Raw genomic sequence first — 26,964 nt, forward strand, 5'->3', positions numbered from 1 at the left:
CTTAGTACTTCCTCATTAGTTACGTGATATAGCCATCTAATCTCCAGCATTCTTCTGTAGGAGCATATTTCGCACGCTTCTATTCTACTCTTGTCTAAACTATGTATCGTCCATGTTTCACTGCCATATATGGCTACATTCCATACAAATACTTTCAGGAAAGACTTCCTGATACTCAATGTTAACGAATTCATCTTCTCCAGAAACGCTTTTCTTGCCATAGCCAGTCTACATTTTATATCCTCTCTACTTCGACCATCATCAGTTATTTTGCTTCGCAAATACCAAAACTCATCTACTAATTTGCGTCTCATTTCCTAATCTAATTCACTCAGAATAACCTGATTTAATTACACTACATTGCATTATCCTCGTTTTGCTTTTGTTGATGTTCATCTTACAACCTGCTTTCAAGACACCATCCATTCCAGTCAGCTGTTCTTCGAGGTCCTTTGCTGTATCTGACAGAATTACAATGTCTTCGACAGACCTCTAAGTTTTTATTTCTTATCCATGGATTTTCTTTCTTACTCCAAATTTTTGTTTTGTTTCCTTTACCAGTTGATCAGTATACAGATTGAATAACGTCGGAGATAGGCTGCAACCCTGTCTCATTCTCTTCTCAACCACTGCCCGCGATTCTTTATAACTGCCATCAGGTTTCCGTACAAATTGTAAATACTCTTTCGCTCCCTGTATTTTACCCCTGCCACCTTCAGAATTTGATAGACAGTATTCCAGTCAATATTGTTAAAGGCTTTCTCTAAGTCGATAAACGCTAGAAACGTAGCTTTGCCATTCCTCAATCTATCTTCTAAGATGAGTCGTAGTGTCAGTATTGCCTCGCGTGTTCCAGCATTTCTACGGAATCGAAACTGGCTCTAAGCACTATGAGACTTAACTTCTGAGGTTATCAGTGCCCTAGAACTACTTAAACCTAACTAACTTAAGGACATCACACACATCCATGCCCGAGGCAGGATTCCAGATTATAGCGCCTAGAACCGCTCGGCCACACCGGCCGGCAGGGTCCTTTTTTTTTCGCCTGTAAAGAACTCGTGTTATGACAGAGAAAAGTAGCTGATACACAAATATCCTGCGTAGTACTGAAAAAGAAAGCAGATACGTTTATGGGTTTGCATAGGCGATCTGTTTTTCTCCACTTTGCCGGACGATCCGGTTGGGGCGCTGGAGAGCCAGGCGAGGCGGTCTCGGGAAGCGCGCCCTCGTGTGTGGAGCGGCGGAATGGGAGTGGGTGGGGGAAGACAGACGGAGCGCCTGCTGGGCGCAGTATGTAGGCCGAGAATCGGAGGAGAGGCGGAGAGAGAGGAGAGGTAACTCGCTTAACGCAAACAGCATTAGCCGGCGGCGGCGGCGGCGGCAGTCGCTGCGCGGACATGACGGTGGCTGGTGGTGTTGCCGGTGTTGGTGCTAGCGGCGACAGCCAGGCGCCCGCCTCGTCCCGACTCATGGGCTCGCTGCGCCGCTTCTCCACCTCCTCGCGCCACTCCGTAAGTCTAGCACCTGCCTGGCGCCGTCACAGGCCCCGACACAGTGTGTAGGAGATGCCTTACCTTGCGTGTGAAAAGTTCCCAAACAGGTGACGCTGACGGGCGTACCGTCCGTTCCGGCTTGTGCGTGATGATTGCGACAGTGATTTGTGGTGGTTTGAATGTGCGCTCACGAGCGAGGACGTCAGAGTAAGGACCGTAACTTTCGTTGCCTTCTGTGTGCCTGTAATGCGGTAAGTATTGCAGTTGCCTACGTGGAGTTCGTGCGAATATCGCACAGCTGTTATATGTGATCCCATCATATCACTCGACTCCGTCTAAAGGACCATATCGCACACCTCGCTACAATCGAGAAGATACCTACGTCTACAATCAGGCAGAAGATGCTTCTTGGTCCCAGAATGAATTTTTCACTCCGAGGAGTGTCATGGTGTTTCGAAAGTAGGACACAGACACCGACAGAAGTGAAGCTACGGGGATAGGACGTGATTCGTGTCTGGATAGCTCAGTCCGCAAAAGGCAAGGAATTGAGTTCGAACCCTGCCGGGAATTTCTAGGTAACTTGTTTCTGTCCTGCGCGCTAGTGTTTGTGTGCTCTATTCACAGAAGAATCGTGGGATTATATATGAAATGCTTTCGTACCGCCCCTTATTTGTCTTCTTCTACTTTTTTAAAGAGACTTGCGTAATATACAACGGGATGGTGACTCCGCTCTGATAACGAGTTCTTCGAATTTTAAAAATTACGGCCTCGCGAGGTTATTAGAAGTAGAAAATACGTCCCGACAGTTTTCTGCCAGACCAAATTTCCTGCCTTGTCGCGAACCGTCTCAAATTATTATTGTCGCTGATGCTTCCTATTATTACTTCCGTACATTGTTGCCAAATTCCCCGCTGGCTGTGCGGGAGCAGCACCATCGAGGGGAAAGATTTGGAGAGGAACGTGGCTTCCCCTGCCACAATGTACCAGCTGAGTTAAATTCGCCGAAATTGAATGAAATGCCGTATTGTCCATGTGATTCATGAATCTGTCTGTCAGAAGTTTGAAATTGTCACGGCATTTTCAATAAGTCGCAAGTTAAGCGTTGCTGAACGGTTTACACTATTGTTTAGTGTTTTCACAACTTCATTAATTTTGCCTCGCTTCGTTACACTCTAGTTACTTTAATTCAACTTGTTCCAATACTGCAGTATCTAAACTGACAGATTCGTGAAACAAGACGTGCATCATACACTCCCGCAAGAGAAATAAGCCTGTCACATTTCAAGCTCCTCGTCTTTGAATACGTTATTTTTGTTCTCTAATCTTGTACCGGTTCCATAGACTTCACTGCTATTCCAGTATAAGTCATACAAGTGTTTTTAAACGAGCTCTGACGTGGACAAATCAGTGGTTTCCCAGTTTCCTGGCAAATGAGATGAAGCCCGCCAGGTGTTTTCTTTCAGTGAGCCTGTGATCTTTCTACTTTATATCCCACATTTTTAAATAATTTGACACGCTTCATTTGTGATTCAGTAAGCTCGAAGGCAAAAGGTGTGAAGTGTCGTAAACGTTCCTTAAACAATTATTGTACACAGTCGCTAATCCTTGAACCAGGTTACAATTTAGTTAAGTTTTGCTTATAACGCTTCCTCATAGATGGAAATCATCAGTTCCGAGGAGTCTAAAATTGGTACTCATATTATTAGCTAAGTCGCTGACAAATAACATGAAGAATATTACCCGACAATTGCCGAAACTTCACTGCGACCAGTAACACATTTACTTGCAGCATTACGTGCTGCCTCCTGGCTGCGGAGAAGTCTGCGAAAGCGCAAACGGTGCTATATATCACGTATTAGTGTCGGTGGAGTTCTCAGTCTGGAAGTTGTAGAAAATGCACGCATATAAAATGTAGGCTAATTCGAACTATTACGATCTGTGTTTCGTAACCCATGCTGGTTCCCATGTAGAAACTAGTTATATTTCAGCTAGGTCAGTTCTTCGAAAATTAACGTGCTTTACTATTGTGCTACAGTTATGATCATTCCTACTGCCATCTTCATACTTAAGTGTGACATATTAGCCACTCGATGTGACCAGGTTTTCATTTCCACGTAGAATCAGAAGTACGGCGTGACTTTACGCATCAGCGGCCATACCAGGCGTTGTTGTTGTTGTTGTTGTTGGTGGTGGTGGTGGTGGTGGTGGTGGTGGTGGTCTTCAGTGAAGACGAGTGTTGCAGCTGTCTGCACGTTAATATATCCCCCGCAAGTATCTTCATCCCCCAGATAAACTGCTGCAATCTATATCCATTTGAACGGTAGTCATGCTTGAGTCTCCCGCTGCAATTCTTACTCCCTGCACTTCCCTTTTTAACAAAATTCCTTGCTGCCGCAGTATGGTTAATTCAGTTGAGGGCAGGCGCAAAACGGAATCGTGGGGTCATAAGGTCTGATGTGGTTCTTGTCGCAGGTGCTACTTCCTGTTAGACGTTGGTTTCGTCTTTGCGAAAATATTGCGGGCGTGTTTTCGTCTGTTACGCATCTTTGTTCCTCCTCCAAATGTTTCAGTGTAGAGTTGAACGAAAGTTCACTTTCAAATTTCGAGCTAAGAATAAAGATAAAGCGCATTTCAATGTTTGCCTGTATTTCTAGTCACAGATGGTTTCGACAGCTGCAGAGAGAAGTGGACGCGATATGTGCGTTATTCGAATGTATGATGGTCATTAACTGGTTGGCTTATTTTTTAGTGCCAGTGGAAAACTCTTCGGAAGGGGAACCGGTGCAGTTATGAGAAAGCAACCTACCCGCATGTTGCTGTGGTTTTAAGTTCTCTCTCGTGTAAAGGTGAATCCCGTTGACAAGGAAGCGCGGTCCCAAGTGACCCATGGGACATCTCTATATACGTGTAGGGGACCTCCCGAGTGAGTTTTGGAGGGAGAGAGGGCATTTTTCTGTCGGTGAAATGCGATAGTGAAACTGGAGTAGGCTAGTTTCGCCGTATGCGGGCTTTGACCTTGAGTGTTGGATTACGCGTGTGACTCCGGACGCAGGCACGCTGGTCACTGAGTAAAGTCCCGAGTTTCGTTGCACTGTGTTAAGTGTTTAGGCTACAGAATAGTTCTGGCGGTTGGTTTCAATGCCGTATGCAGCGCCGTAAACGGGAAATCACAAAATTTCATGGATTTTACAGTTTACTCTGCCTTCGGCTTTAAAGGCTGCCCTTAATTTTTGAGGCGATTATCTTTATTTTTCATCGTGTTCCTTTCTCGAGTACCCATTGACAAGAGTTAATCGCACCTGGTTTTTAGGTGCGCGGATGAAATCTGTTTGTATTCGGATAACATCTTACCTTGTTAGTGAGAATAACTGAACTCGTTGCCTATCTTTTTCTTTGCGGGATAGAAAGGGAAGAGGTCAAATGATCTAAGTAATAATAGCCTGTTTTTGTCCCTAATATGCGATCTTCAGTTCTTGGCCTCGGTTCGCCCTTCAACCATCGACTGTTCTCATGGGAACCAAGCCCACTGTGCGGTGCAAAGCGACGTAGTGCTCGATTGAGTTATGTGAAAGTCCTTCAGACCCTAGATCCACACTCCTGAGGGCCAGGGTTCCAACCCCCATTCAGTCAATCACATTTTGGTTTTGTTTGCTGTGTGGTTTGCCTAAATCTCTTTAAGGTGAACCAAGATGATGTTCTTTAAAACAAGGTAAATTTACTTCCCCAGTTTGAGTTCATACTTCGGTCTCTTCTGATATCAGACAGTTCATTTTTTTGTACGCTAATCTTCCATCCTCAGACCATCTTTCGAAATAGGAACTGCTCCGTGTCCGATATGCATGGTGTAACGGAGACAGTGAATACCATATCCATGGGGGGATTTAACATGGTACGTAAATTTTTATATTTTCCCAGATTTTCTGTACATGGCCGTCTGTTATGTTTGTGTAAAGGGAGGCTGTTGCTCGACATTGGAACTTCACTGCGACCAGTAAAATATATACTGGAGACAGTTACAATATGCAACGAGGCCATCTGACACATCCACATGAAAACCTTAAGATGGCTGATACCTAGGTACAGGTATAATGTGGAAGTTAAGAGCTCTATATCTTTTAGAACAATTATTACCATTCACAAAGTCCAGATGTGATTGATGGAATATAGCATTGCAAGTTAATGACCACCGTGCGATATTATTTAGCGCGATTAAAAATTATCTGGCCTTGGGGTACTCCGAACTCGATTGTCCGTATCGGAGTTATCAGAGCCCATCGTTGGAGAGCAGAAGACCCAGTTGTGACCGAACAATGGGCTTCTCCGTTCCGCAGTGGGTTTGTTCAGAACCATAGTGAGAATATAAAATGAAGGCAGAAAAAAGTTGGTCTTCGCTGAATTACCGAGGGAAATTTGAGAAAGCTCAGATTTTAAATTCTGGAGAGCTTAAATTCTTCTCTCTCTCTCTCTCTCTCTCTCTCTCTCTCTCTCTCTCTCTCTCTCTCTCTCTCTCTCTCTCGCCTTAGACGCTTTTCGCTGTTGTCCTAAAATTGCTGCCTAAGTGAATGCTATGCAACTTTAATATTGCTTCTTGATGCCCTTTGCCTAAAAAGGCAGGAACGTTACCAGGATAAAATGGAAAAATTGAGTTTGTTATTCGCCGTCAGTTAAGCTTTACTGGTTTTGGAGAACGTTTGACACTCAAGGGATTGGTACTAAACGGATCCGTTACCGTAGAAACATCTGAAACACAATCCTTCTCTTAGGGCTGTGTAATTCGCTTTGTACATTTCCTGGTGCGTCGTAAAGCGACGATAAAACTGGTTTCGAAGTTGTTCTCTTAAATGATTAACTCTGTTACCAGATTTGATACGAGAATGGCGCTTTCCTTCCAGAGCCTGAAGATCATCGGAGCTTCAACTGAGACGCAGTAAAACGCCGTAATGCAGTTGAGAGAAGCAGTCGCAACTGAGACAAAAGAAAAAGCTGGCGGAAGTCTCAGGAGCGGTTGTGGGGCATCCCGGAATCCTGTCCAATGCCTCTACCTGCCACTGACGTCAATTGAAGCAACTTGCACCTCGGCAGGCGCCAGACAGCGTTTTCTACGTTAATAAGTGCTCGGAGTGCGATGACGTTCATTATCGACTTCAAAACATATATGCCGTATCGAATTAAAACTTACATTAACAATGTTGTTCATTTTATTTGCTTCTCATCAACGTTATAATACGCAGACAGGAATAGAAAATGTTCCACGATACTCCAGTATTTCTATGCATGTGAGATGTCTTGATTGAAATTTCATCCTTGTGCGAGCTTGAAAAAACCCGCTGCTACAGATGAAGAAAGTGTGCGCACATGACAGCTGTTGGATGCGTGTACATTACTGGAATGTTTGAGGGAGAAATTGCCAGCGCAACATTCCCAGAGAACGTCCGCATGTCTTCGGACTTGGCGAAAGATCAAATCATTTGCATGAGGGACGTGGAAGCACAATTCCGACGTATCTCTGACAGCTGTAGTGCAATGATTGCAGAACGAATGGTGCCCAGGTGGACTCAGGGCAACAGTCTGGCAAAAAGACCACAAAAAGATTGCGGGATCTTCGACTGGCTCTGACAGATTGACTGATAACAACAGTTGAAATCCGCGCTGTGATTAAAAGTGTCACCTCGAACCGTCCGGAAGTACGGGAAGCTGGGTTGAGGTCTTAAGTTGCTGACATAACACCACAGGCAACGGAGATCTGCATGGTGTAGAGCGAGGGCCAGTTGGGATATTGAGTGACATTTTGGTAGTCAGCAATTAGTCTTGCTTCTGTTTGTGGCGGTCCCCATCGACACCAATGTGTCAATAGACGACCTGGTGTAATGTCAAAAAGCAGCGGTTCTCGAGACCCATGCATCTCCAACTGCTGTGATCGTGGTGTGGGGAACTGTTAAATATGGCTGCAGGATTGATTTGGTAATGCTCGCCAGTATGTGGCAAGAATAATAAACCCTGTTGTGGGGTGTCACACCCTACATGACCAGAATGCCAAATGGCATTTTCCAGGGCAAGAAGCAAACACCTCCCCCCTCACCCCCTCCCACGCACACGCACAATGCATTTCACACCGCCGTTTATGACCAGGTTACAAAATGGCATATTCCAGCTGCATAATGCAACACCCCAGACTGCAGTTCACGCCGCAGGCACCTTGATGAATTGTTGGATCCTTGACTAAACTGTACTGAACCCCGATTTGTCACCAACAGAGTATATCGGGACTGAGGAAGGCAAACTTTCGTATCAGCCTTCAATCAGCACTCTACCCGAGTTGACACTGCAGGTGTTTCAGGCATGACAAGAAATTCAAGAGAGGATGTTTCTTATATCACAAGGAATACAAGGGTGTATTCATGTGCTAGGTGATCATATTTCCCACTGATTATGACATTTCTGAACTGAATGAAAATTAAATTATTTAATACACATTATGTGATGAACGTTTCAACGAAGTTTGATAAGTGTGATGTAACACTTTCCATGTCCGTCAGTGTGTCTTAACCCGTTCGTTGCAATCCCAAGTAATTAACCTGCAGAGAAACACGAAATCCCCTGTCAAAATATTATTTATCTCGAAAACTCGTACTATAACCCGTGAAAGCGTAGTGAGCCCGCGGACGAATAAACATGATTTTAGAACTACTGTAGCTTCAGTGTATTTGCAACGTATTTGTTTATTGTTGTGTATACATTATGCATAAAAGGCAAGACTGCAGGCAGCATCAAAACGTGAAACTTACTTTGATTCTCGTCAAATTCATGCTTTCGCTCACACTTCATGCCAGCGCGGTTATTCTACCTGTCTGTCAACGAGACGCACTTAATTTTTCTGAGTACACACTTCCCTTCAAATCGGACAGTGTCCTCTGTTCATTATCTTGACGGAGTTGGAAGCGTCTGTTGTCGTTCCTCCGTTCTTGCGAATTAAATTTTGTTTTTAAAACTCCGCCTCATGCAAAAACCCTAGATATTTTTTTCCTTTTTTCCCCCAAACATGTTCAGACACCTGTGCTTCATCTTCAATGGATCTCGTTTTATTTTTGCAAAGTATTACACAAAACTTCTGCTTGATTCTCTGTTTTACATCTAGATATCCTAACACATCCATTTTAGGTTGTTGTGATTGTTGATCCACCTGTAACTGCATTGATTTTAAATGTTGGACTGAACATGTTAGAGTGCTTTTATGGCTTAACATGTCATACGCAAAGTTTGCTTCACAATGAGATGCGTATTTCGCTTGGTGGCGTTGCGTTTGAAGTTAGTAGGCTTGCCCATTTGAATCTTTCGTATTTATAAGTCAACCATAAAAAAACTCATTAACTGATGTTTTAGCTTCTGGGCGTACAGTGATTTTATTCGAGTATATTTAATAATAAAAAAGGGTTCAGTCGTGTAGATGATATCAGTACGTGAAAGAAAGAGGAAATCTGATGAACGTGTACCGATCAAAGCTATGAGGTTAGTGCACGCGAATGTAGTTCCAATTCTGAAACACATTGGATAAAAAAAAGCGACGAGAAGTGACGGTGGTAATTTGTTGTTGTTAATACTTTTCTTAAAGGATTTCAAATTAAGATATCATATGTTTTGTTAGAAAAGAGATTTCGAAACATAATTGTCAGTACTGAGAGAGAAGTTTATTTATTTATTTATTTTAGAAAAGAAATATGGTCTATTCTGAACTCATTGCTAGGCGCCTTATACAAATGTTTGATTACCAAGAGCATATACAATTTCGTCCAAAAATGTAGAGGAATAAGCAAAGGAAAAAAATTGTGGCGGGGATAAGAATAGATTAAAAAATGACCAACTTTACGAAACCCAATAATAGTGACAGCAACAGATTATCCGATATTTCATACGGCAGTAATCCTCAGATATTCTTTCCGCTTCATCTGTGTGTACCATTTTTTCTTTAAAACTTACTGCCATTTACGGCTTTAGATAATACCAAGTAAAATCTAGAAGAGTTGGGACCATTGAAAATTTGTTTGTCCCTAGTTCGAAGATATGCGTAGTGAGCTGTGTGCTGCGGAGGGCAACTTCACTACTTCAACGCTTGTTTATGCGGCCACTGAAAGAGCTACAAGAGAACTCATCGACGCGGGCCGAAGTTGTTTGCCTCGCGAGACGCAACGTTTTCTGTCGGCAGGAACGTGCTTGGAAGTTGGTCTGGCACCGATCCCGCCAGCCACTCATATTCGGCCCGCATAAGCAGGGGTGTTCACGAACAGACTGTCGATGGGATGTCAGACAACTTTCTCGGCCTGGCGTCTTCGTAGAAAGTGAACACAACTTTCTGTAAACTGTAGGGGTGGAAGACCGCCAAAGTACCTCTCTCTCTCTCTCTCTCTCTCTCTGCGTGCGTGCTTGCGTAAAACTTCTTCTATTGGTAGCTGCATGCATTCGCTAAAACAAGTCTACCGCAGCCCATGCGCTTCAGAATTTGGGCGCACGTTACGCAATGTGCGATATGGGCGATGGTTGTAACTTTAATACTGGCAATTTTTTATTTACGACTTATATAACGTAGATATAGGTTTCAAAGTTCTACTGTGCTTCAGAACAGTGACCAGCATAAGATACCCTTATTGTGTTAGTTTTGAGTGGAGCGTCCATTAGCCGACGAATCTGTGTAACAGTTCTGTAGCGAATGCCATCCAATTTAGAAATCAAGTTGAAGTCACCAGGATATGAGTCAGTGGAATTTGGAGGTTGATATAGCCCCCCCCCCCCCCCCACACACACACAGATCGAACAAATTGGTCACAAAAAATGGTTCAAATGGCTCTAAGCACTATGGGACTTAACTGCTGTGGTCATGAGTCCCCTAGAACTTAGAACTACTTAAACCTAACTAACCTAAGGACATCACACACACCCATGCCCAAGGCAGGATTCAAACCTGCGACCGTAGCAGTTGCACGGTTCCGGACTGCGCGCCTAGAACCGCGAGACCACCGCGGCCGGCATTGGTCACAACTTGCCCTATTTGCGCCCGAGAATTTTCTTGCTAAATGATGGGCGGGTCCTGCGAAAAGCGTCATCGCTTCTTTGTCTAAGCTGTTCATTTTTGGAACACAACTTCCCAGTAGCTCAAAGAAAAAAGCAGCGACACATTCTTCTCGACCTGGTTGTCAGTTTGCAGGAAAGTGCTCGGGCACATAAGGCGCAAGTTGTGACTGATTTGTTCGACTGATGCGGCTGGGAAGTGCAGTACCACCAATCAAACTCTCCCGATTTAAGTTCTCGTGGTTTCAGTTTGATCCCTAAAATGAAGGAACTACTCATTGGCGTTCGCTTCAGAACTGTTACAGATTCATCGGGCAATAGACAGCCCCACTCAAACTATCAACACAGCTAGCAGTGCTGAGCATATACTATGACTTCCACATCGCTGGCAATGGGTTATATACAATGCCGGTGACTACTGTGGTAGACAGTAAAACTTTGATACATGTATCCATTTTCTATAAGTTGTAAATAAGTAGTCGCTACTATTATAGTTCCAACCCTCGTAACTGCATCACTGTAGACGAAGAAACGCTTGATACACGGACCTGGAGGGAGTCTGTGTCTCTGTGTTGTTGTCCTCCTCGTCGTTTTCAGTGCAAAAATTTGTTGCTGAACGCTTGTATATCCTATGCAAACCTCTTAATTTCTGTAACTACTGCAAACTACATCTGTTTGAACCTGCTGTCTATAAAAAAAAAAATGGTTCAAATGGCTCTGAGAGCACTCTGGGACTTCTGAGGTCATCAGTCCCCTAGTACTTAGAACTACTGAAACCTAACTAACCACCGAGCGAGGTGGCGCAGTGGTTAGCACACTGGACTCGCATTCGGAGGGCGACGGTTCAATCCCGTCTCCAGCCATTCTGATTTAGGTTTTCCGTGATTTCCCTAAATCGTTTCAGGCAAATGCCGGGATGGTTCCTTTGAAAGGGCACGGCCGATTTCCTTCCTAATCCTTCTCTAACCCGAGCTTGCGCTCCGTCTCTAATGACCTCGTTGTCGACGGGACGTTAAACACTAACCACCACCACCTAACTATCCTAAGGACATCATACACATCCATGCCCGAGGTAGGATTCGAACCTGCGACCGTAGCTGTCGCGCAGTTCCAGACTGTTGCGCCTAGAACCGCTTGGCCACCCTGCTGTCTTTAGTCAAGACGTGCTCTCTATCTGTAACACATGAAAATGTAATTAATAAATACTGAATCATATTTTAATAAAAGTAACACTTTTTATATTTAATTACAGGTCATATGAAAATAAATTCAAATTTGATAAAGGCATGTGAAATGCCGTTACCTTAAATGAAAAAAATGTTTCATCAGTAATACAAAAAAATCACTAGAAACAAAGTATTTTACCATTTATTCGATGTTGCACATTTCTGTATAAAATTGTAATCTACTGTGAATACTCGAACTTCCGTACCGGTTTATTAAAAATACTGTGTTTCAGTAGATGTTAATTAATGTTTCCATTTTGTAATAAATGTGGAATTTAAATGAAAGTAGAAAGAACAGACTACTAGCGAGGTTCAAACCAGCAACTTGACGATTACAGTCCTCCTGCTTTCTGCAGTTGATACACTATTAGTGTTTTATGCTTGGCAGCGCTCCGAAACATTGAAGAAACTTACAGGAAGAGGGCCAGTCCCTAAGTTCCCTTTGTGTGAGACTATTTTCTTTGTGTCGCGGTAACCCTACACAGTGCGTGCGACGGTATCATAGAAGCATGGGAAGGAGAAAAGAAGTCCTCACTGAGCGTACCGGAGGAAATGCATACACACAGTCAATCTTCCACGCAATATGATACGATATGATACGGAAATGAAACTTGTTTTTTAAAGACCCTGCTTTGGACCGTCACTTCAGAGAGCAAAAAGGAAGTGTGATGCGATTCCATTCGCATGGAATTTGGCAGTGATATGGTGGGAGGCTGTACGCGGTTTTTGTTCCTCAACTTTAATCACAAATTCTTAGATTTCTTGGAAGCTATCAAGCTTAATATGCATAAATAAAATCTCCTTATTTCCGAGAGTTCTTAAGATTCCACCAGGTAAGAAAGATCCTGAGGTATTATCATGGACCTAGGTTTTTCTTAAAAAAAAAAAAAAAAAGTGTGGTGACCGAAACTCTTACTGAAGTTAATTGCGACTCTGCATCTCGACTTGTATGCTGAAGCTCGTCTCGCGGGGAGTCGCATTTTCTGATCCCTCCTTGTAAGCTCAGACCTGGACAAAAATTAACCCCTCCGCTCTCCCCAAAATCCCAGTAAAAGGGGAGTATCCCAGAATGCGTTCGGACAGAAACGTCCTCTGAAAATCACATGGAACCTCCTTGGACTGCGCGACTGTGATCTACCGCACCAGATTTCATAAGGTTGTCCGGAGATAACCTCTATCTATGTACGGTAATGCAGAAAAGTAGGATAAACAACCCTGTTATGTTCGGACAGCGTATTAGTTGTTTGCTTTGAAATTGTCACGTGGCAAATCGACGTGAAGTAGAACGAGCAAGTTAGCTCGGTTGTGAGGAGGATGAATGGTCGACTTTCGTTTATTGGCGTAACTGTAGAAAAGCGTCCGATATTTATGAAGCAGACTGTTTTAGGTTAGGTTAGGTAACATTGGCGCGACCCATTCATAAATATTGCTCAATTGTTGGGGATTTCCACCAGGTCGGATTTAAGGAAGACAGGTAAGCAAACCAGAGGCCTCCCTAGATTTGTTGACAGTAGTTCCGATCAGCAAGTGAATATTATGGAAATGCTTCGTAAACTCAAATGAGAATCTCTGGAGGGAATAAGATGTTCCTTTCGCGAAACGCTGTTGCGAAAGAGAACTGGCGTTTGCGATTGAAAGCAGAACGATTCTACTGCTGCCAACATACATCTCACGTAAGCACCGTAAAGCCAATTTAAGAGAGATGAGGGCTCGTACTGAAGCATACAAAGTCGTTTTTCCTCCGCTCCATTGGTAGTGGAGCAGGAAAGGAAATGTCTAATAATGATACGAGGTATCCTCCGCCATGCATCGCATGGTCGCTTACGTAGACAGTGTGTGTGTGTGTGTGTGTGTGTGTGTGTGTGTGTGTAGCTGTAAATATCGGCGAGGAAAAGATACTTTATAACTACAGAAAATGGTGTCTGTGGAAATAAGTTTGGGAAAGGGGGGGGGGGTGGGGGAAGGGCGGAAATGATCGATTGGAAGTAGTGAGACCTCTTCCTTCGTAGTCTCTTCATCACTGGAATTTACAAGTGTTGAATGTAACGCCTTTGTGCCTGCCGCTCGCGTTGAGAGCTCGGGCACGTAGCGTGGTTATTAAACGCAGCAGCCTCCGGGCAGAATTGTGAGGGAAGCGCCGGGCCCGGGAAGGCATGCCAGTTATTTGGGGCAAGGCACGCAGTAGCAGCAGCTGATGCGGCGCCGCCGGAACGCGGTCGGCCGCAGCAGTTTACGAGCCAGCAGTTGGCCGCCGGTGCCGCCTGCTCTTCCGTAATGAATGACCCACAAGCACGTGGTCACCAGCTGTCAAACAGCTGCAGTGACGCTCAAACGTGTCGGCAGCTACAAACTGGCGTATGAGGCTAATTACGAGGGTTGGTCAATGTGCTTTATAATTAAAAATCAAGCTGCAACGATGGAACTTGATGTTACGCCGTCTCTACAGGGTTTTTCTCAGTTCATGTTAGAAACTTCTAGAGGTTGTAGAAAGGACATAGTAGATAGAGTTTTACTTAAGAACCCATGTCCGGAAACGGTTTATTTCCATGCTACAAGGAAAACAAGATGTACAGATTTCATGCTTATTTACTGTGATATTACAACAGCTGTTCGATATAACTACCATCTAGTTGTGTGCACACAGTGTATCTGCGTAGTAATTTCGCACAAACTCTGTCCAACATGCGTTTTGTATGGTTAGTCACTTCTGCTGCAGCCATAATCCGTCCAGTCGCATCTTCTTCCTACTGGACAGGGATCACTTAAACGATACTCTTCATGGGGCCAAAAAAAAAAGTCAGAAGGGGTTAAATCTTAGGATCTTGGTGACCAAGCATGTGGTTCACCTCGACCGATCCACCTGCTTCCGTAGACTACGTTCAGATGGTTTCGGACGCGATATACAAAATGTACTGCCGCGCCATGATCCTGGAATGCCGAATATCTACTGGCACATCTTCCAAAAACTGACAGCGCTTGTTGCAGGAGTATCAAGTACCTGGCACCCGTTAGTTGTGGAGGGAGGATGTGTGGTCCAATTACATGACCATCGAGATATCTGCTTAGACATTGTTGCTGAAGATGTGCCGAATTCTCAGTGTACACGTGACTTTGGGGTTTTCTTGATCCCAAATGTGGCTATTTCGAGCATTCAAAACACCTTTCCTGTTGAAACACCCTTGTCGGTGCACAAAGTTCGTCTTAGAAATGAGTAAAATCCACATAACAGTGTACAAACCAAATACAGATATTGACACGAGGAGCAGAATACGCAGACACCATGGCTTGTACATTTTGAGGATGATATGGATGAAGTTGATTTTCATGCAAGAACACGCCAGACAGACGAGTAAGACACATGCAAGTCACGTGCAGTGGCTCGAGTAGTCGTCGATTGGTTCCCTTCAACTTCATGGCGCACTTGGTCTTCCAGTACAACAGAGCGCCACCTTCTTGGAGCACTACTTCTTGGAGCACTACAGTTTGCCCTATCGCTTGTGAATTTACCATCTTCCCGCAGGCGTTGTTCTACCTGGCAAACATGGTATTAGATTGAGTCACAACGATTTGGAAAGTACTCGTGGTACAGCCGTTGAGCTTCTCTTTCATTACGGCGAGCTTCACCGTAAACTAACAACATGCCTGTGTACTCTGTGAACGTGTACTCAGGCATCCTGTTACTGCAGTGTGTCACCATAAAGTCAGCTGACGTATCACCAAGGAGCATGAAAATACGGCAGACGGAAACAGGACATCACATGACATCGCGTCATCGTATCATTATGAATGTGCGTAGCCAACGATAACAGGCGAACAGCGGAAGAAACATCTAGCGCGCGATTAAGTAGATGGTTTCCTATGTAAAACTTCATCCACTACGTCCCCTCTACAACCTCTAGAAGTGTGTAACGTGAATTGTGAAACACGTTACATGTACAGGATAGTCAGAAACAGTTTGAAAAGGTTGTAAGGGTGTTGCAGGGTAGATTGTGCTGAGAAGTAATTGTTAAGAAAAGATTCGACACGTTGTGCCGTTTACGAGTTTGCCGTTGAAGTTAGCCAATCGGACCGTTAGGCGCTCAAATTAAAGTGGTCCGCCAGAACGCTGTAGCCAAACGAGTTCTTCGTTTGGTTTCCTAAAACCTAGTATGTGAGAGATACAAAAATTGGGACTTAGTGAGGATCGAACGCGAGCCAAATGCCGAGCGGTCTTTTATACCGTCATTTACGCTATGAGAATGAGTGACACTAATTGTATATGGCGGCCGCTTTATTTGGCATGCTCAACGGCCTTCTTGAATAACTTCAATGCTAATTAATTCGGAAACGGTGCAACGTGAAGAATTTTTTTTCTTGACAGTTATTTCTGAACACAACCCTTCTTGCAGCACATTTACAACCTTTTCAGGCTGTTACTGTACATTCTGTTTTCACCCTTTAATGCGACACATCTTTACCAACGATGGATGACTTAGTGGGGACCTCGTTTGTAGAAGTCAGCAGTTTGGCTATTCAGGGAACGCTTCACCTCGAAAGTCACCTTGTAGTCAGTGTGGAAATGCGCGCCACGAAATCTTTACTTTCGAGGGAAGTGTAAGAAGTCAGTTGGTGCCATTTCAGGGAACACAGGTATGAGGCAAAATTTGGTAGCCCAAAGAAGCAGCTTGCGCGACTGCGTCCTGTGCGGAATGAGCTGGGGCGTTGCCGCGAAGCAATAACACCTAGTTGCGCAACTTCCCCCGATGCTACTTCTTGACAGTCTCCGTAACCTCGTCAGGAAATTTCAGAAGTAACGTCATGTGACGGCTGGTCTCCTTACGAGCATGGGCTGTCAGCACGACAACATGACAGTCTCTATAGAACTACATCGCTTTGTCCAATGACGGTGGGGTCTCCGCTTTTTTAGGCTGTTTTCGGCATGTCCATCCTTGTTAAGTAATGTAAGATGACCACAGCCGATAGGAATATTACAGCCGACGATTGCGTTGAAAACTGCAATTTTTCGCTGGGGATGAGTCCGCATGTTTCCGTTATTTGCTTTGCTCCTTTTTGGGATCTCATAGTGATACACCTAGAGCTCGTCCTTGGTGATTAGGTGGATAAAGAAGTTCTCTCTCATGTTCTGACACAGCCGCAGCGTTACAGCGGCGGCCTCGATTCGGCGTCTTCTTGAAAGTGTGAGACCAGTCGCAGACGGCAATGTTTATCTTTCTTAGAATGTTGTGCTAGATGTTGGAAACAGATTCATGACTGATTTCAACTTTGTCCGTTACCGGCTGGACTTCGAAAATCATTGTCTCTACTTTACTTTCGACTCCCAGTTTTTCAGAGAGAGACGGTCTGCCACTTTGTTCTTCGTTATTGTCTTGGTTTGACCATACTGGAAGCGTGCCCGCCACCTAACCGTCATGAAATATTATAGTGCATTGCTGTCGTACGCTTCCGGCAACTCTGTAAGGATTGTTGCAGCGTTGGTCCCTTGTTGGTCCCTTTGAAATGCAGGACGCTAATTATTGTAGTCGACATGGCGCAAGAACCCTGGCAGTTTGCAGCACCGTTGCCAGTTTTCAACTGCGAAAAGCTAAAGGTTACGGGAGACAACAGTAGCCGTCTACAGATATGGACAACACTTTGGCGTTGTCAGAGAGATGTTTACAAAATCGCGTTGAGTTGTTGTTGAGAGAGGTCCGAGAAACTGCCGCGCTCAGCTCACTGTTTTTTAACTGTGAGGGATCAGCTTACGCCAGCTCAACAATACACTATACCTCATTTTATCAACGGGCTGCAAATTTTGTTTTGGCGCCTCTAGTGTCGCGGGGACTGCTATGTGTACCAACACTGCGACATGTTGACTGTGTAAAAAATAATTTGGCCCTTAGCTGCGCGAACGGCCTGTTCGGGGAGGTACAGTGGTGGTGGTGGTGGTGGTGGTGGTGGTGGTGATGGTGGTGGATCCGTTGCGAACGAGCACCGAGTGGTAGGGGCAGTTAAGGGGGGAAACCACGTTAGGAGGTTTAAAAAAATCCGATTTTCTTATTGCACAAATCGTTAGCTTAACTACCCAAAAATACGCTATCAGAATTTCAGAGAGAAGTTCTCATTTGTTTAGATTTTATGAGCGTAGAACGGAGTGCAGATCGGGTACAGACTCGAGATTTATCAAGGGATGAATTGCTGGAGAGATGTTTAGGTGGCCACACAAACAAAATGCGAATGAAAGTTTTAATTCCACTATTTGGCGATTAGCACCTAAACAGTTGCACTTGCAGTCGTTGAATTGACATCGTATTTAGCAGCGGGCTTATTCAGTGAAGGAAATTCATCCCTTCTGATGGTCATGAATGAGGCAGGAATTGTAGTAGGCACGCAAAGTTTCAATTATGCTGAACAAATGGATAACCAGCGCGTGAGCCGGCAGAATCGACGTAGTTCACTGGAGTCGAAGGAAGGTCGGCAAGTTCGAAAAGCACTGCTGCAAGCGCTAAGCGAAGCCTATGAGGAACCAAAGGTATTACTATATGGTGCTGGAATCGCAGGTTAATCGGTAAGCAGTTTACATTATTATTGTTAACTTCCTTGAAGTTCTAGTCCCCGAGAATTTATTTTTCAAAAGCGTTTATCTCGAAATGACTCCTTTTCACATTTGCGTGCAGTCTGACTCAAAAAGTATAGAACCGATCATTATGAAAATTGATAGTATGATTCTAAAAATTAAGAATTACATGAACCAACTTGAGAGATGATATAGTGATTTTTAAGGACATTATCCTTTGCATAATTAGAGGAAAAAATCGTGAAAATCGAAGTAAATTGTTCCAACGCGTGCAAAATTTTTATTACTTTCACCTGCATTGAGGTTCATATTCTAAGAAAATAAGTTATTAATGTAAAACCAAAACCTTTTTGATTCTGATGAAAATCGGATTGGCTACATTGCACGCAATTAGAGAACCACACTCACAACATTCAGCGGACATCACAGCGTAACTTTATTTTTGGCTGAAATTATTCAAAAAATTCCCCAAAACTGTTCGAAATATGAATGAAATTCTGTCAAAATTTGGTTAAATTCTAATTAATTCTTCCCACCCAAAAAAACCCAAAAAATGTGTCAAACGGTCTCCTAACGTGGTATCCCCCATTAAGGGGCAACAATATTGTCTAAGAATGGGTATATTGTGCAATGTATTGAAGAAGATTGCAGAGCTTTAAAAGTATTGACTCCCACTCAGTGTATTGTAGCGTCTAATGGTACAATTGCGCGATAAACGGTAGTTTCTGCCGAGACCTACTTGGAGCGCATTCTCGAAGTGAATGAAAAAGAACGACAAAACACGGGGGACTATTTTGGAGGACGTATATTAAGGCACCGCGCCGTACTTTGAGAAACGAAATTCTGACTGTTTAGAAAATGTCAAATACCTTGGTGTCAGCAATAACAGAGAAAAGTGAAGATCATGGTCTCATGACAGTAGGCAGAAATGTTGATTTTACTTGTAGCAGTTTTCAAAATTGTCAGATGAGGTCAGTCAGCTATCCAGCGAGCAAACTTCTTTGAAACAGTTGTCACACTGTGGACAGACCACCGTGTAAGCTGTCAATCAGCAGTCAGTAAATAATTGTTTTATTTCGTTTGCATCCGTTGTTATAGTAGAGAATTGTATAGAAAACAGCTGAAGTACACTATTAATTACACAGTGAAATTGTTAAACTTGTAGTTAGTTATCGTTGTAGTGTACGAACCTGTGCTGCAGTCAAAGGGCACTTGGTCAATTCAAATGTTCACTGCAAGCTTTTAAGGCTTGTTTAGTGCATTCTGCCTAATTGCTGCTCGTGGTTTGCATGGAAAGCAGTTCAGTCGCAAGATAGTTCCATATCGCTGACGTGTTCGCAACGAAGGCAGAGTTCTAACTGCCGCAACCCGGGCATAAATTTTGCGCAGTAATATTGTGCTGTTTTCGGTCCCACACTTCGCCGCTGTATGTTGGTACAATGATGTTGCGCAGTAAACACTGAGCGGAAGCTTATCCAAAACTTAGACCTATATCCTGCATAACATTTAAAACACAGCTAGCGACTCTGCAGAATGATCGTATTAACAGATTATGCCAGTATTAATTCGACAGATACTGTAGTTGTTTTTTATTTATAGTTTTTCACTAGAGTAGAGGAAAAGAAGTAGTAACATAAACGAAGGATCAACGAAAGCAAAACAAGAGAAACCACATGCTGCCGAGGAAATCGCATATTAAAAAAAAAGGGTAAAGAATGTAACGTAGCTGTCGAGTGTCGCTTTCGATGGTACTAACAAAGAAAAAACAACACGAGTCGCATGGAAATTGCCAATCCCCTCATAACCTTTTTGGAAATATTACAGAAAAATTAAGTACTCGAATTCTTCTCCATTTTCCACGTCTTTTGGAAGTTGTCTAGCCTTGGGAAGTACTTGTAGATAGCTATACCTTCCTCTTCGGTGTTTATTCTCCGTACTGAGCGACTGTAATAGCCAGTGGTTCCTAGAACCCTCTCAACAAGCTTTAATGAGTTTTTTTGCTTCCTCAAATGCCTCGTCTGTCAAAAATTTAATCGCACTTGGATGATGATGATGATGATGATGATGATGATGATGACTTTCTTTACACCTATGGGGCGTGGAGATAAATGGGCAATGCTATGTGGTGAAGAAAAAAATGGTTCAAATGGCTCTGTGTACTATGGGACTCAACTTCTGAGGTCATCAGTCCCCTAGAACTTAGAACTACTTAAACCTAACTAACCTAAGGACATCACACACATCCATGCCCAAGGCAGGATTCGAACCTGCGACCGTAGCGGTTGCGCCGTTCCAGACTGTGACGCCTAGATCCGCTCTGTGGTGAAGAGATAGCAAGCAAAGTGTGCAGGTTGGCAGGCGATCGTCACCTGAGGTACCCCTCTCTTCGGAACAGCATGAGTTCAGCTAAAGCTCTCGAAGATAATGCGTTTCTGCGCCTGTCTCGTGGTAATTTGCTCGAGCTCTAACAGCAAATAAACAAAACATTAAGTAGCCAATTTTTTCCCAACGTGATAATTAAAACTTTGAATACTTCTTGAACGTAGATGTAACGATGAGAAGAGTAGAAAGCCGCAAACGACAGTCAACCGAACGTGTTGACAATCTTGGATGAGCTACCAGTGATGCTATTGGCGAGAGTAAGGACGAGTGTGAACTACTCAGGAAATGACACATTATTCTTGAAAATCCGGCGGGTCTGGGTGGCGTAACTGTGTGTGGTAACATTCCTGCCAACAGTGTACCAAACATTTCGTGAACTGAGACCAAGATGTACAGTTTGCAAATAAAAACTTTATTTATGGAAATATACAGTACAATCACCAACAAACTTTACATATTCACAAACACCTTTTCCTTCGACCCAAGTAAATACAGATTCAGTTACAGATATCTTCCTCCTGTTACGTGTATACAAAGACGAAGGAGATACATATGCTGATTTACCAAAATCCTTATTAGCTAGTTCAGAAATATGGTAAGTACGAAAAGCAATAATGTCCCCGTCAACAAAACTTTCCAGTCCTGGTACATTAGGTACTCCTGTACCTCCTCGAACAACAGCTACGGTGAACCATCCATTACCATGACCAAAAAAATCATTAATATCAAGACTAAAATTAAGTCTGCAACTAACGAACACAGCTGGTCCATCGAGCAGGGCTTGGGCAGTGACAGACTTAACTGGAATGCGGTTCTTCTTGTCTCCAGCTGTTGTAGCGAATTCGATGTTCTCAATGGTCTTGTAGACTGTCTGTCTTGCTGTGGAAGATATTCGTATACAAGCGAAGCCCTAGCTAGTCCAGCGTTGTCTTTTAGGACACAGCCACCATTTATTACTCCAGCGTAAGGCTGTACAAAATTATCGAGACGATATTGTACAGGATGGGTAAATAAAAGTGGCCCGGAGAACAGAGTTCCAGGGTGCAATGAAACACAGCAGAGGAAGGGAAATACACTGCTAACCTGACTGTAGCAGATGTTGAAAGATACAACCTTTCATCTTTTGGCTTTTTCTTTTGGGTCCCTGATGAGCAAGTTCCTGAAAGCGGATCGTAGCTGGACTGTTCTCATCCACCGTGTACTGCTGCAGTTCTTGAAGATACACCGTAGGCTTGAGGACTCCCCACATGAAGTAATCGCACACTGGCAGTTTAGGTGACCTGGGTGTCCAGCTAGGGCCGCCACCAGACTGACCTGCGCTAACAACTCTGTCAGGCGTGAAGATTGTGTAAGTGTGCTTCAAGGTTCAGCTGGTTGTGTTGGAAGCAGATATTTTTCTCCTCCGTTCATGTACAATACTATCAACTTGTCCGGGCCACTTTTATTTGCCCCAGCCTGTATATAAAATTTCACGCTCATAGTTCAACGTGGAAAGACGATGCAGTACAGCTACCTAGTCCAGTTTAAAGGAATCTGTTTTTACGAATGTTGTAATGGAGGATAGTGATTTTTGGCTCTCGTCATATCAAAATTTGTGTGATGTTAATTGGCAATCTTCATGCATGAAAAGAAGAGTCCTACGCTCATGTGCAGTCGGTGTGCATGTAGGCGTCATCAATGCCGAGGCGGCGCCCCCTTATGTCCTGTGCTCACGTAGTTGGTAGCGTGCCATGTGAACAACCCATGTGTAACTTTCTGCACGTAGTACTTGATACAACCCTTCTAGTGTCTTTAGCAGTGGGAGACCGTAGTTGCAATAGTGTGATGGACCCTTTCCTAAAAGTGCATAATGAGGACTAGGTATCGGCGCCGGTCGTTGCTTCTCGTGATCTTTGGTTCACTTCCTCTTTGGAGAAACTGTTTCCAAAAATTTAAACCACAGTGTGTGAACAAAAGGGACGCAAACAGTTAACCGGGAGCCCACCTCTGTCTATTTCTTTGTCCGGATCCAATGTGCCGGTGTCCATTCATTACAGATTTTCGCGAAAATCTTGTCCTGGTGCATTTCGAAGTTGGCCGTTCCTTCTTACTGTGAAATTTGGAAATATCTGTTGCGTTCAGACGAATAGAGCGGTTTGCAGTGCCAGTAGTCTGTATGTAGTTTGTGCAGCGCTGTTGTATGTGAACTTACTTGATTTTAACTGATAAATCTTTATAGCACCTGCTTTTTGTGTGATTATAGTCAATTTACGTAAACACTTGAGAAAAACAATTGAGCCTGCAAGAACTGGAGGCAACCCTGTAAGAGCTATTTGTTCCGTCAATGGAATAAAACTGGAAAGTGCAGTAGTTATGCTTATGTGATCTTTGGTTTTACCAGCGTCAGTGCGTACCATTTATGAAATTAATCAGTATTTGAGAATGACAACAATTAACAACTTTCGACAAACCTTACGTACAATTTCCAACCTGTTCAGAAACTTTTTATCGCTGACACCCTCCCCAAAATGATGAAAAGAATAAAGATTAACGCTTACTATATTTTCGCTGTTCATGCAGTAAAATTGCAAAATCAGATATGGCATATTTATTACTGCTTCACTACTAACGTTATTCAGAAAACATTTTGCAGATAGTCGTCACATACACCACTGTACGTACCTGCAAAAATTATGGAATATTATGACACACAGATCAGGAGGTATAATGTCATAAACATTGAGATGCAAAATGACCGAAATCGCACTGATACATTTCATGATCTGAAGCAAGTAAAACAGACATAATTAGGGCTTTTCGTCTTCAACCATAAATCTTTTACATGCGTCTCGTCAAATGTGTAACACATCACCTAATTTCTAAAGTAATCAGACGTTTGGAGAGGTTTTATGCATTGGAGTTATATTCTTTAAAGAACCGAAATATCGGGAGGGGAACGGTCACTGCATTAGATAATGCTCCCATATCAAAACTGTCACATTGTAGCTGTTTGAAAAGACAACAGACATCACGAAGGCGTGAGCAGTCTTTGAACACCCAGAATTTGTGCCTTTTCACCGCTGTCTTAGGGAATGGTTGAGCTTCTCTGTATACACCGTAATCGCACGAAGTGTGTCCGAAGACTGTGATGAGATGGGTGCTCCGGGCTCCCGCTATTCGCTGCGCTCGGTGAATCTTCAGGTGGAAGGCCTACGATGTGATACGGGCGACTCCTTTGACTGGCCACGTGGTTCGTTCTCATCTTGCGGGTCAGGGTGGAAGCTTACACGGTTAGACTCCCAGGCCCTATGCCACCTTCACATTTTTGTTTCGTGTTTTAGATGATTTTGAAGTGTTTTCAAAGTCTTCTAGTGGGTGGCGATCTTATACAACCCAAGCACAGTGACTTTATCTACAACGATCGTTCGGTATTTAGGATAAAAATATCACACTGTGATATTTCTCCTGCCAGAGAAACTACTCAGTATTTTTTTCGCCCCTGTTTTTGTTCTTTCTCCTTTGAAATTCACAAAAAAGCGGAAGGACGCTAAACTCGCCATTTGGCCCTTTGTTTCTTCGTCTTGCTCTGCTATTTTGGAGAATGAAAACTGGTTACTAAATAAATGCCAGAAAGCCTCCACTTTGTCCACTATCATTATTCTCTTCACGAGGAAATAAATTTAAATAGGGATCGTATTTAAATCAAACTGTTTGTAAATTAAACTTACGAAAAGTTTGATTCAAAATAGCTTTTAGGTTACACAGTTACTAGACACCCCGGAATTCACTCTCACTCTCTCTCTCTCTCTCTCTCTCTCTCTCGTTCCGTAGTTGATTATGGTCGCATCCAGCAACTGTGGATGTCAACTTCCGATAATTTTGTGTAAAGTAATTGAGAGCTTTCATCGTCAAAATATTTTCCTTGCTCTTCAAGAATAAACTAGAGCGTTTCAACGTTCTTCAGATCAGCATAAAATGTGCAGCGCCAACAAATTGAAATAGGAAGCTGTGAGAAATAGCGGTATTTATTTGTATGTTAGATTTGCGTACACGTAACCAGATATTTGACAGACAGACAGACAGACAAGCAAGGAAACTCAGCGCCGAGTGTCTGTACACATGTTAGCAACTTTTGTGTGTGTGTGTGTGGGGGGGGGGGGTTCGTACACAAAGTAGCAAGTAAAATGGCCATCGTAATGTGGCAGTGAGTAAATAAATATGGGACCTGTGCCTGCCGACAAGTTTTGAACGGAGCTTTCGAAACAGGTGATGAGGGGAAACACGCTGTTTCAAAGTAATACACAGCCGAATACTTAATTTCAACCACAGTGAGTGCCCAAAGAGAGCTCCTGGTCACACATTCGAAGTAATTACCTATAGTCTCCAGAGAAATAGTGCTCTCTGCTGCAATTTCTCTTCAAAATCACAACTGCGTCGCTCCCCCTCCCCCCAAAACACACACACACACACACACACACACACACACACACACACACACACACACGCTACTGAATGGATTGGAAATGGAATAGTTTTCAACTCGGCTTTCTTAATTATACGCTGAAGATACGATGCAGGACGCGTAAATACAAAGTTCGCGATAGAAGCAAAATTGCAAGAAGAAACATACCAGTATTACGATTAGCCATTGCCATTATCCTTGTCAGGTAGCAAGAAGGGCGCGTGCAGCCTGAATAACTAATTCAACTTCTCTTCTAATTAGAATCTCGCGTAAACGAAAAAAAGAAAAAAAACGCGTAATGAAACCGCAGGCTCAAGAATAACAAAAAAATGTTAGAATTAGCGTCGACAAAATAGAACTTCTCAGATAATTCTGGTAATAATAGGGTATTAAAGCATTCACATTGGACGTGAACCTCCAGTCACTCCACGCAACGTCAACACCACGTCACTTCGCATCACGTGGTAATGCGGAACAAAATGAATTACGGGTGTGCGTGACAAAGGTCTTACCATATGGGCCTCGACTACACACAACTAAAACTGGAAGAATAGGAACAGTGTGGTACAAGCATATCGAAACTTATACATTCTTTGGCTCTGTTAAATATTTAGAAGGCAGTATAGTCCACTTACTTGCTGAATCGTCTGCGTCTTGGTTTCTTTAATTTTCAAGTAATTTAAAAACTGTCGCTTTATCTCTCAACGAAGCTGACAGTCCCACTCTTAAAGAAATTCTCATAAGAAAAGGCTCGTAGGATGTCTCTGTACGTTCTTATGTACGTGCAGTGTGACGTTGTTCTCTTTCCTGGTATTGAAAAACATAAATAATTTCTCATGTTCAGAATTGGTATCTCAACAACCTCCGTAAGGTCACTAAAATAAATTAAGCAATAAGATCAAGAAGGCGTATAAACCACAAAATTCAGTATTGTAACACAAGCTAGCGTGGGAAGAATTCGCTAATTTGGGACCTTACCAGACGACGCCACTGTTCTGTCAACGTCAAAACTTGCTTCATATTGAACTTCGTGTCGTTCCGTTCTGTCGCCTGTTAGTGCGCCTGCCACGACTGCAATTCACTGTGGAATATTTAGACGTGACTTTCAGTGAGATTAGACTATCATTAATGGAATGTGAGGACGGACGACTTCGAAGATACGCACACAGCAGAATCCCCAAGAAAAACAATGTGATTTTAAATGTAATGCAAAACTTAAGTCCTAATTCCTAAAATTATGCGTTTGATACTCATTGCTGCATAGGAGTCAAATGAGGACTTGAGGAACTGGGAAGGTTGTGGTTACAGCGGTACGTTATAGTAAACTTCAGAGTGAAGGTATGGAGCGGAGGTGTGTCAGACATTTCAAGAGAAACAAGCCTGTTAATGACTCTACTAGTGGGGGACGAGTTGGTGAGACGTGGCAATTGGATACACTTACATGCGACATAACTTCCGAACGTCGAAAACCAAACTTCGAAAATCGTTTTACGCTGTCGTGTCGACAGATTAAGACCTGAATCGGTTTTGCTATCCCGGTCAAATACCTGTTTCCCAATCGTCAGTTGTCTTACACGAAAGGCTCTCGAAATCAGCTGTTTCGTGTCACGGTAGATTCAATACGTTGGCTGTTTCCCTTCAGTTAACTGTATGAGATCCATAACTTCTTGCTCAGTCCAATATTTCTACTTCTCCATTGTTGTACAAAAATTCACTCCGTCCAGACTAGTCGACCATTGTAAAAAGAAGACGAATACTAACAACCTGAACATGTTTCAAAAATATTGGAGCGTTCATATAGACTGTGCA

General features: G+C 43.3%; 1 protein-coding gene across 15 annotated transcripts in view; it reads left to right on the forward strand.

Moving 5' to 3' along the window:
- LOC126281513 (protein kinase C and casein kinase substrate in neurons protein 1) overlaps positions 1 to 26,964 on the forward strand; it is a 525,973-nt gene that overhangs the window by 427,459 nt on the left and 71,550 nt on the right. The window contains exon 1 of one of the 15 annotated variants that reach the window (XM_049980536.1): positions 1,289 to 1,511. The exons of 12 other annotated variants lie outside the window; for them this stretch is intronic. In XM_049980536.1, the coding sequence (XP_049836493.1) occupies positions 1,398 to 1,511 (114 nt within the window). In that variant the 5' untranslated portion in view covers positions 1,289 to 1,397. Of the gene's footprint in view, positions 1 to 1,288; positions 1,745 to 26,964 lie in introns of those variants that run through there. 2 more of the 15 variants (XM_049980545.1, XM_049980541.1) reach the window with 2 other exon arrangements.

Source organism: Schistocerca gregaria, chromosome 7 (genome assembly GCF_023897955.1).
Source record: "Schistocerca gregaria isolate iqSchGreg1 chromosome 7, iqSchGreg1.2, whole genome shotgun sequence".
Classification (NCBI taxonomy): domain Eukaryota; kingdom Metazoa; phylum Arthropoda; class Insecta; order Orthoptera; family Acrididae; genus Schistocerca; species Schistocerca gregaria.